Source organism: Frieseomelitta varia, unplaced genomic scaffold (assembly GCF_011392965.1).
Source record: "Frieseomelitta varia isolate USP_RPSP 00005682 unplaced genomic scaffold, Fvar_1.2 scaffold_277, whole genome shotgun sequence".
Taxonomy (NCBI): domain Eukaryota; kingdom Metazoa; phylum Arthropoda; class Insecta; order Hymenoptera; family Apidae; genus Frieseomelitta; species Frieseomelitta varia.
In genome coordinates, this window is record NW_025110009.1 from 437,753 (window position 1) to 451,480 (window position 13,728).

The 13,728-nt window shown below is 34.5% G+C and overlaps 1 protein-coding gene across 1 annotated transcript; it reads left to right on the forward strand.

Annotated features, from left to right (window-relative positions):
- The first annotated feature begins 9,346 nt into the window (after positions 1 to 9,346).
- On the forward strand, positions 9,347 to 13,035 carry LOC122529089. The gene is made up of 3 exons (XM_043654874.1): positions 9,347 to 9,410; positions 12,562 to 12,818; positions 12,928 to 13,035. The coding sequence occupies exons 1-3, from the start codon at positions 9,347 to 9,349 to the stop codon at positions 13,033 to 13,035; spliced, it is 429 nt and encodes a 142-aa protein (XP_043510809.1).
- The last annotated feature ends 693 nt before the right edge of the window (positions 13,036 to 13,728 follow it).

The window sequence follows — 13,728 nt, forward strand, 5'->3', positions numbered from 1 at the left end:
ACTAGATTATTTTTTCTTTAATTTTCCATACATAGCAAAATTTTGTTTTATTTCTCTTGTTTCGTTTCAATTTTCTGTCATAGAAAGGTATTTAATCGTTTCGTTTGCGGCTCAGAAGCGCATCAATTTCGCGTCCCTTTATCCACAAAATAAATAACGATGTTATAATCGGTTCGTCTGAAAAATTCGCAGTGAGATTCGTCGAGAAATTCAACGACTTCAAAGTTTACGTTTTATTGAATGACGCCGGCGGCTTCTGTTTCGGTGTCTCTTTATCATTTCTTCTTGGGGAAATTCTTCAGTTTTTCGACAATAAATTTTTCTTCTGTATTACATCATCGAATGAATAATGCGATTTTTCCGAGAGCAGAGGCAATTTACTTTGATAATGTTTTATCGAATAACGCAGGGATTCTGTTTTAACGTCTCTTTATCATTTCTTCTTTTCTCTTGTCATTCTCCGGGAGAATTCTTTGAATTCTTCTTTTGTATTAGAGTGTGCAAATAATTCAACTTTTTGAGAGTAGAATTAAAAAACGATAGACTCGATAATTTTAATAGAAATTTTACGTCGTATCATTTTCATTTTTCTAATTCTTCTGTTTTGTACGTTAAAAAAGAATTAATCCGTGTTATTATTCCAGAACGAAACCTGTTTTATCGATCAAGTTTCGTTTATTTTCTTCGCAGTCAATTGATCCAACTAGCAGCGTATTTTATTATTTGACTTTGTCGAACAGGAGTTCGTAATAAATAATCTTCTTGCGCAATTTTATTGAATACATAGTTCAATATTTTGAGTTTAATATTGACTGTGAAAAGAGCTGGGAACTTTCCGAGCAAGCAAATGTTATATCAATATCGATCTTGAACAGATTTGGAAACTTTCGGTCGAAGTGATTTTTAAAAACAGTTTGCAACTTTATCATTATTACGATTATTATAAATATTTCTTGTAGAGTATGCAATAATATATATTTTTACAAAATTATATAATAATTCCACTGTATCTAAGAATTTTTGCAATGACATTTAATACACATATAAATATAATAACATTTAATAAAACACATAACAAATTCTTCAGGTGAAAACTACGTGAATGAAACTCTTCACTTGAACAACAGAATAAAATCACTCCTTGGATAGAAACTTTCGACAGCCGCTGTATATTCGTACAACTTCACGCTTCGGAATTTCCTGCACATAAGTGCATAATAAAAATCCACGGTCCATTGACGGTGAATATTGTACGCGATCTTCACGACCCGTAAAAGTGGGATAATCTCTCTCTCTCTCTCTCTCTCTCTCTCTCTCTCTCTCCTTCAGCGTTGGAATAAATATTTCTCACCCCAGTTGAAACTGAACCTGTCCCGCGAAGTTAATAGTTCCGCTAAACAAAAAATTGATCGAACGTTGTTTATTCAGAATCACCGGCGAGAGCGATTTCACACCGGTCAAAGAGCACCGTGCACGCTCATCCTTCAATCTCATTTCGCGTTGAGAAATTCCTGGCGGTTCCCGAGGCAACAGGGACCCACCGATCCTCATCAAAATTTCAAAGGGCAACATTTCCGACCTATCACGCTCGTAAATTCCGCGCGTTGCACGGTTACGGCACGGCCCAAGGAGATTTATCTCTTCATTGACGCAACACGACTCGAAACTTCTCTCGTGCTCGCTAACGTAAGGATTTGTATCAAGGGTGGAGAACAGTGGCCAGGGAAGAAAAGAGCGAGCGTGCTCACCTGGGAAAACTCGTTCGTTCTATCTCCGTTCGTTGAACTTCCGCGTCGACGAGAGGGAGAAGAAAAAGTGTATCGGAAGGGGTGAAGTGTATGGTCGCGGACGTGCCACGCTCGAAATCAGGGAAGAATCAAAGATATCGTAAAATTTTATAACACCACGCTCTTCGTCCTCATTGGTGGTTATTGGACGGGATATTTTTCTGAGAAGCGGTGTCTCTTGCGAGCGTGCGTGATCTTGGAGAAGTTCATTTTGAAGGAGAGATCGATGGTATTTTATTATCGACGAGCAGTAGGTATTTGTGTATCTGTGAAGATCTGATGAAGATTGATTTAACAATTATATATATATATATATATATATATATATATATATATAATAAATTTTATAAATTTATATAATCTTTAAAAAAATTAATAAATTATAAAATTTTTTCTATTCTTGATTAATACCAAAATTTTAAAAATAAAATTATAGTTTGTCCCATAAATTTTTTATAATAATATTTAATTAATTATTATTATTATATATAAATTAAATTTATTTAAAAAGAACTTATTAAGATATTAATAAATACGACAAACATTTAATTTCTAAATATATATTCACTTTTTCTATTTTACAAAAAAAATTTACAAATAAATTTTTATTATAAAACTTTATTTAATTATATCAATTTGAAATTATATATATATATATAATAAATTTATATTTTCATAGAGGTACAGTGGCTTCCATTAATATTTGAGATAAACATCATTGAAACTGTTATAATTTTGTAAAGAGAAATCGTACAACAATAAACTTTAGGTTATTTCAAAGCCTGAAACTTCTATTTTCAAGAATGCAGTTTCATACTCATTCTATTTCAAAATGACGACGAAAACTTCAAGAAAATTTCTTCCTCATCTGACATTCAAAGCCAAATAAATTGATGGAAAAAAGATTGTACAATAAGTTCTGAGTTATCTTTATAAAGAAGAGGTTTCAACCCTTAAATCTATTGTACACTCGGTCGAGAAAGAAATTTTTCAATATTTTTACATACTTCGATCTATCATCTGTTATAAATGTGTAATAAAATGAACATTTGGAAACTTTTCAAGCTCTAAAACGTGCTCGAGTGTATCGCTGTGCGATTTTCTTTTTATAATTATAACAGCCTCAGTATTTAGTGTCCAAATTTTAATGAAATTGTAGCGTGAAAAAAATGTGAAGTATCTTCACAACAATAACAATCTGAAATTTTTCAGAAAATTTTAAACCCACTTTATGATCGATGTGCAGTTAGTAGATTGCTACAGACTACGCAACAAGACCACGAAATTCTGATATTTTTCCGATAAAGCGGCCCAGTGACGAAGTTACGCGAGTCAAAAGGGGTTAATATTTGGGAAAGCACTAAATCAGTCGCATCTTCCACTCGTGTTCCGAGAGAGCGACTGGTCAGTGCTTTTAACGTTGAAGCAGTTACTGTGAAACGGCCAATGCTCTCTCTTTCTCTCTCTCTCTCTCTCTCTCTCTCTCTCTCTCTCTCATGGGTCGCTTATTTTCGTCAATTTGGAGAAATGAACACAGCGAGAGATTGGCGCGATCGCGGAAGTCGAGGATTTCTGGTAATTTCATTCCATATTTCCTGGCAATTCCCGATATTGTTCGTAGATATCGATGAACTTCCAAAAGAATTAAAATTTTAATATTTATATATTTGCGATACAATGTGTATATGCGCGTGTAAATGTACAGAGTTTTGCGCGGTTCGGACATCAAAGGAAAATACGAAAAATGGATAGAGACCTGTAGCAATTATCGAATCGGCTTTCCCTCGATTTTAATTTTATTAATTTTCTTCCTTTTATTATGTCTATTCTCTTGTACGAAGCGAGTCACTTAACTCTGCCATTTGTCATCTCATAAATCTTCTAAATAAGAATTCTTCAAATAAAAAGTACATAGAACGCATGTAAAAATATATAAAATATCAAAAATATAGCATTCGGTAGGTAAACGTATTTAGTATATTTTTTGCCTACTTTATTTGTTTGATTTCGATTCAATCTTTTTTTAGTTCCTTGGATTCTATTATTTCCCCTCATTTCATTCATAGAAATTCGCGATCTAGCGATCGGACATAAATTCAACAAAAACTGCCAGTTATAGTCGAACAAAATGGAGAATAAAATTCAATTTTTTCTCACCAAAAATAAAAATGCAGAAATTGCAGCGAAGTAACAACGACGGACAAAGACGAGAGCCTTTCATTTTCGGCGAAGCCAAGAGTCTTCCTCGTCTTCGTGTCTCAACCTATTCCACATTCCATTCATTTACATAGCGATGTAAGATAATTACGGCGGATTCAAAGTGTATAATGGAGTGGTGGCCTTCTACCTACCATGTTTCATATCAACCATTTGTAGGAAGCATGTAACTCAAAGAGAGCTCTTCACGGTCTGACAGTGACTGTCCGTTTCAGAATTTATTGGACGTTTTCTGTTCGTGTTTTACATTGGCTACCGTGTACAATTTATCGTTACTATTTGCGGGGAACTTTGGTTGTTTCAAATAATGAGAACAGATCGCTGGTCCGTGGATGAAGGAGAATTTTTAATGTCGGCTGACTGTAGTGCGCGGTTTAATCATGATTCGAATATTGTTTTAACGCTTCTGCCGTCGAACGGCGATGATACATTCGTGAAATTTTAACTATTATTTATTATTATTGTTGTTGTTATCTTTTGCTTATGTTTGCATTATATATCATTCATTGTTATTGTTGAAATATCTTTTGAGATACCTGTACGTTGTTATGAATAATTGAAGATACGTATGTCAAACACTATGTCGGTTTCTTTAAGTAAATTTTTACATAATTTAGCAGCTCGGACATGAGTGTGTACGTATGCATATGATTAGATTGCGGATTTTTATGCATTTGTGGGAAATTCGAAGATACAAAATTGCACAGAGTGCACATGACATGGGAAAATATTATATATAAAATATTTGAAGTACGATACTTTCTATAACGTTCGATATAGACATAATTTCGATTGTTATTTCGATGAACACTGTAACAATTCAACAACATCAGTAGCATCTTCAATCGTGCGTTTTAATATTTCTGTGGCCGCGAATTTCATTTCGAATTGTTCAGTCCTTTAATTTTCGCGGATTACGAGTCTGTTAATAGCCACGTTAATCCCAGCGATATTAAATCTGTTGATTTCGTACGATAATATGATTCATCGGCCCAGCAAGTTAAACAGTCTAGCAGTTAGATAACGAATTATGACAATCTGATAATTAAATGGCAAATTAAACAATTTCTGTACATTCGATCGACGCATGCACAAATCCGCCACATGTTTCGTGTATTTTTCTTTGACAACGGATTAAACTGCCGCGAATAAAATTAGTGCACGGTTTATTTGAATAATTAATAATCATTAATAATTGGTGAAAGTTAGTAAATAATTGGTAGTATTTTATTTCAATGTAATTCTTCACTCATAAAAATATATTAAAATAAATGCGTCGGTTTTAATTTTATTTATTACAGCCATTCATTTTATATGTAATTTCATATATTAATTGTTGCCATTTCATGGTTTTAAATATTTCTCGAGCGAGCGAAAAACTTGCTTCTCCAAATTGCTGAATAATATTTTTCCACGTGTCACACACGTGCCACGAGTTTCCATTAAATACGTATTTTTCGGAACGAAGATATACCTACGGGGTAGAAGAAAAGAAAAAAAGAAAAAGAAACGTAACGATACAATTTTACAAACACGTTTACCCGCAGACTTAATTTTTATTGTCCTATTTTCCTTGTCCACGCGCGGTACATGTTAAAACAACGAGAGGGGTTATCCCTCAAAATTTATCACAAGCCAGCACATTTACATTTGACGCTGCCGCAAATTATATAATTCTTTCTCAAGAGTGAACGCAGTTATAGTAAAAAGGCAGTCATTAGACGCTAGAATTCCGCGAAAGAAAAAAAAAAAAAAAAAAGAAGAGATACAACGTCGCGTTCCTCCTTTTTATTTCGCTTTCAACTTGAAAGACATTTAATAAAGACGTGCAATTTAGCGAAACGCGCGTAAGAGTGAAGAAGCTCCAATTTATTTTTGACCTTTCTCTCCTACTTTTTTCCTTTTCGCTGGAATTTTAAAATACACGCCCCCATGCGCGCGCGCGCGCGCTTTTGAAAATACGGACGTAATTTTCGAAAGGAACGAGAGAGAGAAAAAGAGAAAAAAAAAAGAAGAAAACGAGGATAATGTGTATACGAGTAGGACAATAGATGTACTTTTAACGTTACACTCGAACGTATTCGTGCGTGCATTTTACATTTATTTCACCGGACAATAATCCTCGAAACGCGAGACTTTGTGTAAGCGAACACTTGCGGGAAAAATTGTATCTTCTTAGTTTCCATTAAGATGCAACGTCACGTCGGCGAATAGAAACGTTTACGTGACTACGATTTTAATATTATATGACATACGATAAACATTCCATACCATATGCTTCGCGCGTTTGAATAAATTTCGCTCGCGCTGCTTCCGATATCTTGAATTTCAATTCTCTCTGGTCAAATCGGTTTGATTGAGGGAGTGTTTCATGTCAAATTCACGCAGAATTATTATTTATCATTGCTAACTAACTAATTGTATATTGTATTACATTATATACATATATATTGAATGTACAATGCGATGATTGTATTATACGTATATACAATCTATATTTATACAAACAGAATTTATAGCATTATATTACGCGCAGTAACGCATAGTTATACAAAATAATTACACGTATAATTTTTCAATTTAAAAAATTTTTCGAGATCACAGTAGATCTACGGTTCATCTAATTATGATAAATATTCTATATATATGGTTATGATAAATAATATTCTCTAATATTCTGAGATATTTTATATAGTTTTTCACATCACAGGCATTCTCTGTATTCTTGCATATCTATTCTATTTTATAGAGCAGCAATAATTTCTCACAATATTGTAAATACTTCAATTTATTTAAATTTCACAAAATCGTAGAATCTAGGCGAAAGATACGCCTAGATGAAAAACTATCAATCGAGTCAAATCTTTGGGACATTCTCTCACAGTCCAAACATTAACGAACAGAATTCAATGATCAAAAGAAATTGCAAACGAAATGTCAGCCTTAATAAGTTCATCTAAATTTTTAGTGTTGGAGCCTCGATAAATCCTTTCTATGAGACCAAACATCTCGCGTTCGTGAAAAATCAAGATTCAAAAAATGATCGAGGAAACAAGGATGTTAAAAATCGAGAAATAACGATTTCTGACTGGTCGTTCGAAGGAGCGATCAAGCAGATATTTCGCAATATCGAAACGTACGCCCACAATTTTCGAGATCCTACCTATGGACTGGTGGAAATATATTTACATTCATGCACAAACACACGTGTCCGAGGTGTTCGGCGAAATTTCGATCGTCCGACGTGATTTCGTTCGCTCGCGTATGATCGTAGATAATACAGCTTTTGCATAAACATTTACTCCCGCGGGGATGTTTGACGGGTATTTTCGTAACGACTCGCGTGATTCCAGCTCTTGTCTGATTCTTCTGTATATACAGCGACGTCCGTTATGAAACACCGGGGCTGACTCGTTTTAATTAGAAACTGTGTAAATTGAACGAACGGGATGTTGGACCGCGGTACGATTTCACAGTCTGATCGAGCGAATGTTTTCGTTTTTATTTCTCTTTGACGAAAATTTCTTTTCTTTTCTTTTTTTTGTTTTGTTCCTTTCTGCTGCAATAATGATAGAAGAAAACGAGGAATCTGAATTTCAATCACTTACAAGCGACTACAAGTTGCTGCAAATATACTGTAGTATTGTGATGCGTTTCATTTTACGAAATTGGTGAATTAATCGATCATATTTTAGATAGAAATAAACATTTCGACATTACAAAAGATAATTTAACAAAAAGTTAACGTATTCTATTTCACGTGGGTCTATTCTATTTCAAAGCCAGGTCTCTACTTTCAAACAAATTTGTTTCCTAACTGAATCTACCACAATCTTGAAAAATGAAATCTCCTTTAAAACAACACTTCGAAATTTGTTGAACGATTTTTTCTAACGAAATGAGAAGAGTCTGAAATAAGGACAATTTTTCATCGAGTGTACAAATATTTTCTGGAGTCACTGCATCTAGAATAGTCAAAATACTTTCTACAGTATAATATTCGGTAGATACAGCAACTTTTCATTTTGAATTGTTTGTTAATTTTAATTATCACACGATTCAACATGTCATTTTGAGATAATTAAAACGTTTATACTTTATATAGAAATTCTGACAAAGACGTTATTTGTACATCTAAAGAACAGTGTGATGTGATAATAAGATAAACATGTCAGGAAGATCGTTCAGAACATAAACATAACGAGAGCCAGTTTATCGACGAACTTTCAGTCTATCAATATTGGGATTACCATTTTGTAATAATATAGGTTACATGGATCGGATGTTGATTATCATGAATTTATCATTCATTTGCACAAAATTCGATGCTGAATCCATAATTAGAACAATAGAAGTAACGTAATGCATAGTAGAAGTAGCAATCTATAATCTCAGAATTCAACGACATCCCTAACAGTTTAACAAATCCTTCAATTAATATAAAAACTGAAACGGCGATCACCATATCATTTGTTATATAATTGCATCGCAGTAATGCAACTAGTAATTGTACAAATAATAATGATTGCCCTGGTCTCATCACGTTGATGGTTGCTACGTATAGAAACCAATGCTTGCCCCATCCGCCCTTCATTTACTTTAAAACAAATTTATTCCACAAATAAAAAGAAACTCCTTTTGATGTACAATTGCAAAATGTTCACAATTTCTTATCATTGTGCAAACGAACAGCAAAAGGAGTTTAAAGAAGAAAACGATGAAATGTTAGCCAAAGCACAATATATTAAAATACAAATCAAAGTTTAAATTGAAACTAATTATAACTAAGTTATAATTGGTTTAAAATATTTTGCATATTTAAAAAAAAAAAATTGTTTCACATACATTATAGCAACAAGAATATTCTATAGAACGTGCTTACATTGAATTTACAAAGACTAACTATCTTATAATTGAATTAAGAATTTGCACGTTCATTATACGATTAGATATTATTCGTAAAAGTATTATGATTCGAACAATTTTTCCTAATATTTTTAAATGGATGTTAGTAGTCGAATACATGCAAAATTTTTCATCCCAATTTTCAATCGCTGTTTTAAGTCGTTATATTCCTTCATTGATGAATAAATAATGTACACGAAAATGGTAAGAGAGTCGGGTGACTTCCAAAATATGGGAGACAAAAAAGCATTGGATATTCGGTCTGTTCCAGTTAGTCAATGATTCACTATCGTCAACGAAGTTGGTTACAAATTGACGGTTTGCTCCTCGGACGTACATAGTACAATGACGTAAAATTTCACGCAGTTTTCCAAATTATTTCGCGCGATATGTTTTAATTACGAACGATTCGAATCAGTTTACTGTTCGGCGAAAATATGCGTCGAAAGAATTTTCCCACACCGAACAGGAATAAACGCTGGGGGGCAAAAAGACACGCAAGTAAGCGAGCACGTCATTACGATCATGCCTAACCTTTCGAACTTCTCAAACTTTTGTAACAGTTGCGTCAAAGCTTAAAAATAATTAGGTGACGTCAATTATTGACAGTAATTAATCGGTTCTTGTTCCTAAGTCGCATCAATGTGCTTATTTATCAATTATGTTAGTTTATATTTATTTATTTATTTGCAACTTGGGATTCGTCTTTTTAAAGTCAGTATAAAATCACGTGGAGGTTAATGATATTTCTTGAATTTCGTTAATACATGTCGTGGCGTTTAATGATATTTCTTGAATTTCGTTTTTCATTCCCGAATTAAATCGATGCATATTCATTTATAATTCAGGATGTACTCTCTTCTTTTAAAATACGTTAACCATCGATAATGATTATTCATATTTACGATTTTTATTTGCAATGTAGGATTCGCTTCTTTCTCCATGTGTAAGATTAAATAAAGGTTAATTCATATTGTGGTATTTCAGGCTCTCTTTCCTACGGTATAAAAGACAAATAAGATTGGAATTTATTTTTCTCTTAAAAGAGTAGAAAAGTATTTATGTATCAATAACTCTTGTATGTTTATTGAGAATTCATTTTTTTTAAATATAATATAAAGTTACACTTGTAAAAGTCAATTCACATCGTGGCATTTATTGGTACTCCACACACTTTTCCTTAGTGTTCTTTAATTAGATATAACATAAGAAAAGACGAATAAGGCAGCTGGAATTTATGTCCCTTTTAAAATATGTATCTTCAAACTTTTACCTGTTAAGCTGCAACATGGAACAGCAAAGTCATAAAATGTTTTATGCGCTTCCCCTTTTATTTTTCTCCCCAACGTATTATCGCGAAAACAAAAAAACACGAGCACGTTATTCGATTCGCATCGCGTTGGTATCAAAACCAGCTTTATTCGTCAGTAACCTCTTGAACTGTAATAATTATCTACTTGAAATGTGTATGAGTTCTTGTCGTATTGCAAACGAACGACTTCGTACGTTTGTTTTAAATGCAAGCTTAAGTAGAACGTGCAAGGCAGACTGTTGAAAATTAGATAAAATGCGTTTCGTTCGCAATTACATCATCCCGCGTGTATAAATCGTTTACACATTTCACGAATTAATGCGTTTCATTATATTTTATTGCCCTGAATAAATTTGTTAAGCTTAATAGGATAAATGATGATTCCACGTGGAGAACGGCGGCATACGTGATTAATGTTATTTGATTATATGATCGGTCTAAACGAGTTGAAATAATAAAACATCATTCCGCGCAATTCTTATCGATCATTCTCTCTTGTCAAACGACCGTCGGATTTTGTTAATTTCGTTAATTGAATTGCTTCTCTGTCGATTTTTAAATATTACAACTTCTGAAATTATTCCGGTATAGCTGAAAGAAAGTATTTGTAACTTTCAATATTATATTTTGTAATTTATTAACTTAAATAACCCACCAACAACTCACAAATTTAACTAATTCTATTTCACTACTTACTTTATTATTGCATTACTTTCTAATTTTTTTGTTTAATTGTTTATCATTATTGGTTACTGTTACACCTTTGTCATTATTTATTTCACGATTAAACACGGGGTGAGAAACATGAAAAACCTCATCTTCGCAATTTTACTCTGCACGTTCTTGAGAGAACTCAGCATTAAAACTTTCGCTCAGATCGATATACCTGTTCATATCCGGCGTATCCTACGACTCGATGCACACCCTTACGTCGCGAATTCGAAGAACGTCAGGACGCGTAACCATTTATTCTGGAGTCTTAAGAAATTGTTCAGAGAATCGTTGCGAGAGAGAGAGAGGTGTTCTCCTTGGAAGCGTAGTGTCGAGGCAGTCGGCGAAAAAAAATGTGCGACAAGGTGGCTGGAAGGGCGAGGGGGCTGGAAATCATGATAAAAGGAGGGACAGAAGGGCGTAGATGCCGATGGAAGGGTGCCAGGTTGAAGTGGTCTCGCACTTTACAAAATGAGATACACCCACGCCTATAAAAAGCCAACCACACCTATGTGTATGCGATACGGCACCCTTCGCGAGCCACCGCTCAAGGCTGGCGGTTTCAATCGCTATCGCGAATTGAAAGTCATCGGCGGTCCCTCGATTCGCGAATCGTTTCGTCCTCTCGTCTGCTTTCTGCGTGGATCGCCGATTCTTTTGTCTCTCTTTTTTTTTTTTGGTCGCGTGCAACGCGAAACGCGTGACGACGCAACGTTGAAACGAAAGATTGCGTGGAGTTACGAAGAGGGCGAGTTTTCGGATATTTAGTAATGAAGGGAGTAACTACCATTTTTTAATTAGGATCTTCAAAAGAATTTAATTGCAGGATATTTGAATATTTTTGCGGTTCTTAATTGATAGCATTGAAGGTTGGAGACCATAGTAATTTAGGATTTTAAAATATTTAATTTTTCTTAATTTAACTTGATTTGAGTTTGTTAATTTCAATTGTTAATTTCTATTGAATAGGACAGGATATTTCTATTTAATAGGATTAATTTTTGTTATAAGATACGGAATTTTTGTAAGTTGTAATACAAATTATTAGACATCTATAACCCTTTCTAAGGGTTAAAATAACTGAGGGTTAAAATAATTCACGAAATATAATTATTCCATATAATTATTCCAAAATGAGCATTTTCGTTACAATTTAATGATCTTGGAGCTATGGTTATTCCGCGACTTTAAGATAAACGATTGCATAGAGAAAGGGTAACTTCTCGAATATTCTTCGAATATTCATGTGCTCTCTGAATTTTAGAAAGGAGACCGAAGTTGCAAGAATGTTGGGTTATAGGTAGATTTTCACATAGGACATAATGTATTCTAATTGTTTCAATTATTCATATCGATTTAATGATCGTGTAATACAATTTTCAAGCAGTAAAAGGCGAAATAAAAGACAGCAGCCTCAATTATGAAAATTCTGTCGCGAAATTACTCGTAAAAGCTTCAGCACGTCTCGCAATCTCTAAAATTCTTCCCCATATCTTTAAACCTGCCAGAGATATTCCGGGTAGTCGAACTTATATTCGACCACCCTCTGCATATTCTTTCACTCATCCAAATTCGCCGAACGGTCCCACGAATCTTTCTCACCTCCCTCTACCTTGTGCCAATATACAGATCAGACGTATATCATTTCAAAGAAGGCAGAGGCCATTCTTTCGACCGTGCTGGCAGATATACTGGAGGAATCGTTGGAGAATGCGAGGAACCTAGCGGAGATCGCTGGCAAGAGCAGCGTGACCCAACGCGAAATGGAAATGTCGCTGAGGAATCTCTGTTTGCGTTTGAGCAGAATGCCGGCGAACGGCGCGCGATTCGACTATTGGAACGACGACGGGGACAAGTATAACAAGGGTCCTGCCGCCTCGTCCAAGGTTGGTCGAACGAAGAAAGACAAGTAGAATTAAAAAAAAAAAAAAAAAAAGAAACGTTGCACACGAAGGCCGCAGGAGTTGGATCGTCCCTCGTCGATAAACGAAATAGGTTGTTTCAGAAGGCACGCGGCACCGCTACAGCACCACGCCACACTGTCACGGAGACTACGGTCACAAACTAGTGACCATCTATCGCAATCTACGTTTCCTTCGGTAATCGTTAGTTCTGCCATTCGAACGACGCTCGACGAGTATACGTTTCGTTCCTTTAGGGGGGACTATTTCCTTCTGTTTTCGTGGAGTCGGTGTGCATCGATGTGTTTCGTGGGAAATAAAAGATGTTCCAAATTGACCTGTGCGTGTAAGTTCTTTTCGATGGGATTTATTTGCGCCTACTTGCAGAGAATGAACACCCTGAAGAGAAGCATTGAGAAGCTTCTGCAATTTATTGAGTAAAGTGTCACGTGAAACAAAATGGTACGGCATTGAGAATAATCATTCCTTATGTTTAAATGATATTTTGGTGTGAAAATTTCATCGATTACATCGTACTTTGCATACCAACGTGTGATATTGTTCAAAGCAACCACCAATATGGGATTGATAGAACGAGTATAGCATATAGGAGTTAGTGTATATACTATCGCGCGTAAGTATTTGGATATTTTTAAATTTAAATGAATTGAAGAGAAAATGAATTTGCAGAGTTAATAGATATTGACAAAAATTATAATAATTAGGCGGCTATAGACTCTGCAGAGTGACACTAGAACTACCGACCTACTGAAGTATAATATTTAGGCGGCTATAGACTCTGCAGAGTGACACTAGAACTACCGACCTACTGAAGTATAATATTTGTAAGCAAATTAAAAAGACAGATATGCTAAAATCGAAAATTCAGAAAACT

Bases quoted from the DNA above. Each gene is read 5' to 3' on its own strand.
- LOC122529089 (XM_043654874.1), top strand. From the start codon at position 9,347: ATGCGTCGAAAGAATTTTCCCACACCGAACAGGAATAAACGCTGGGGG. The intron at 9,411-12,561 runs GTAAGCGAGCAC...GCCAATATACAG, and splicing joins GGGGGCAAAAAGACACGCAA to ATCAGACGTATATCATTTCA. The intron at 12,819-12,927 runs GTTGGTCGAACG...TAAACGAAATAG, and splicing joins GTCCTGCCGCCTCGTCCAAG to GTTGTTTCAGAAGGCACGCG.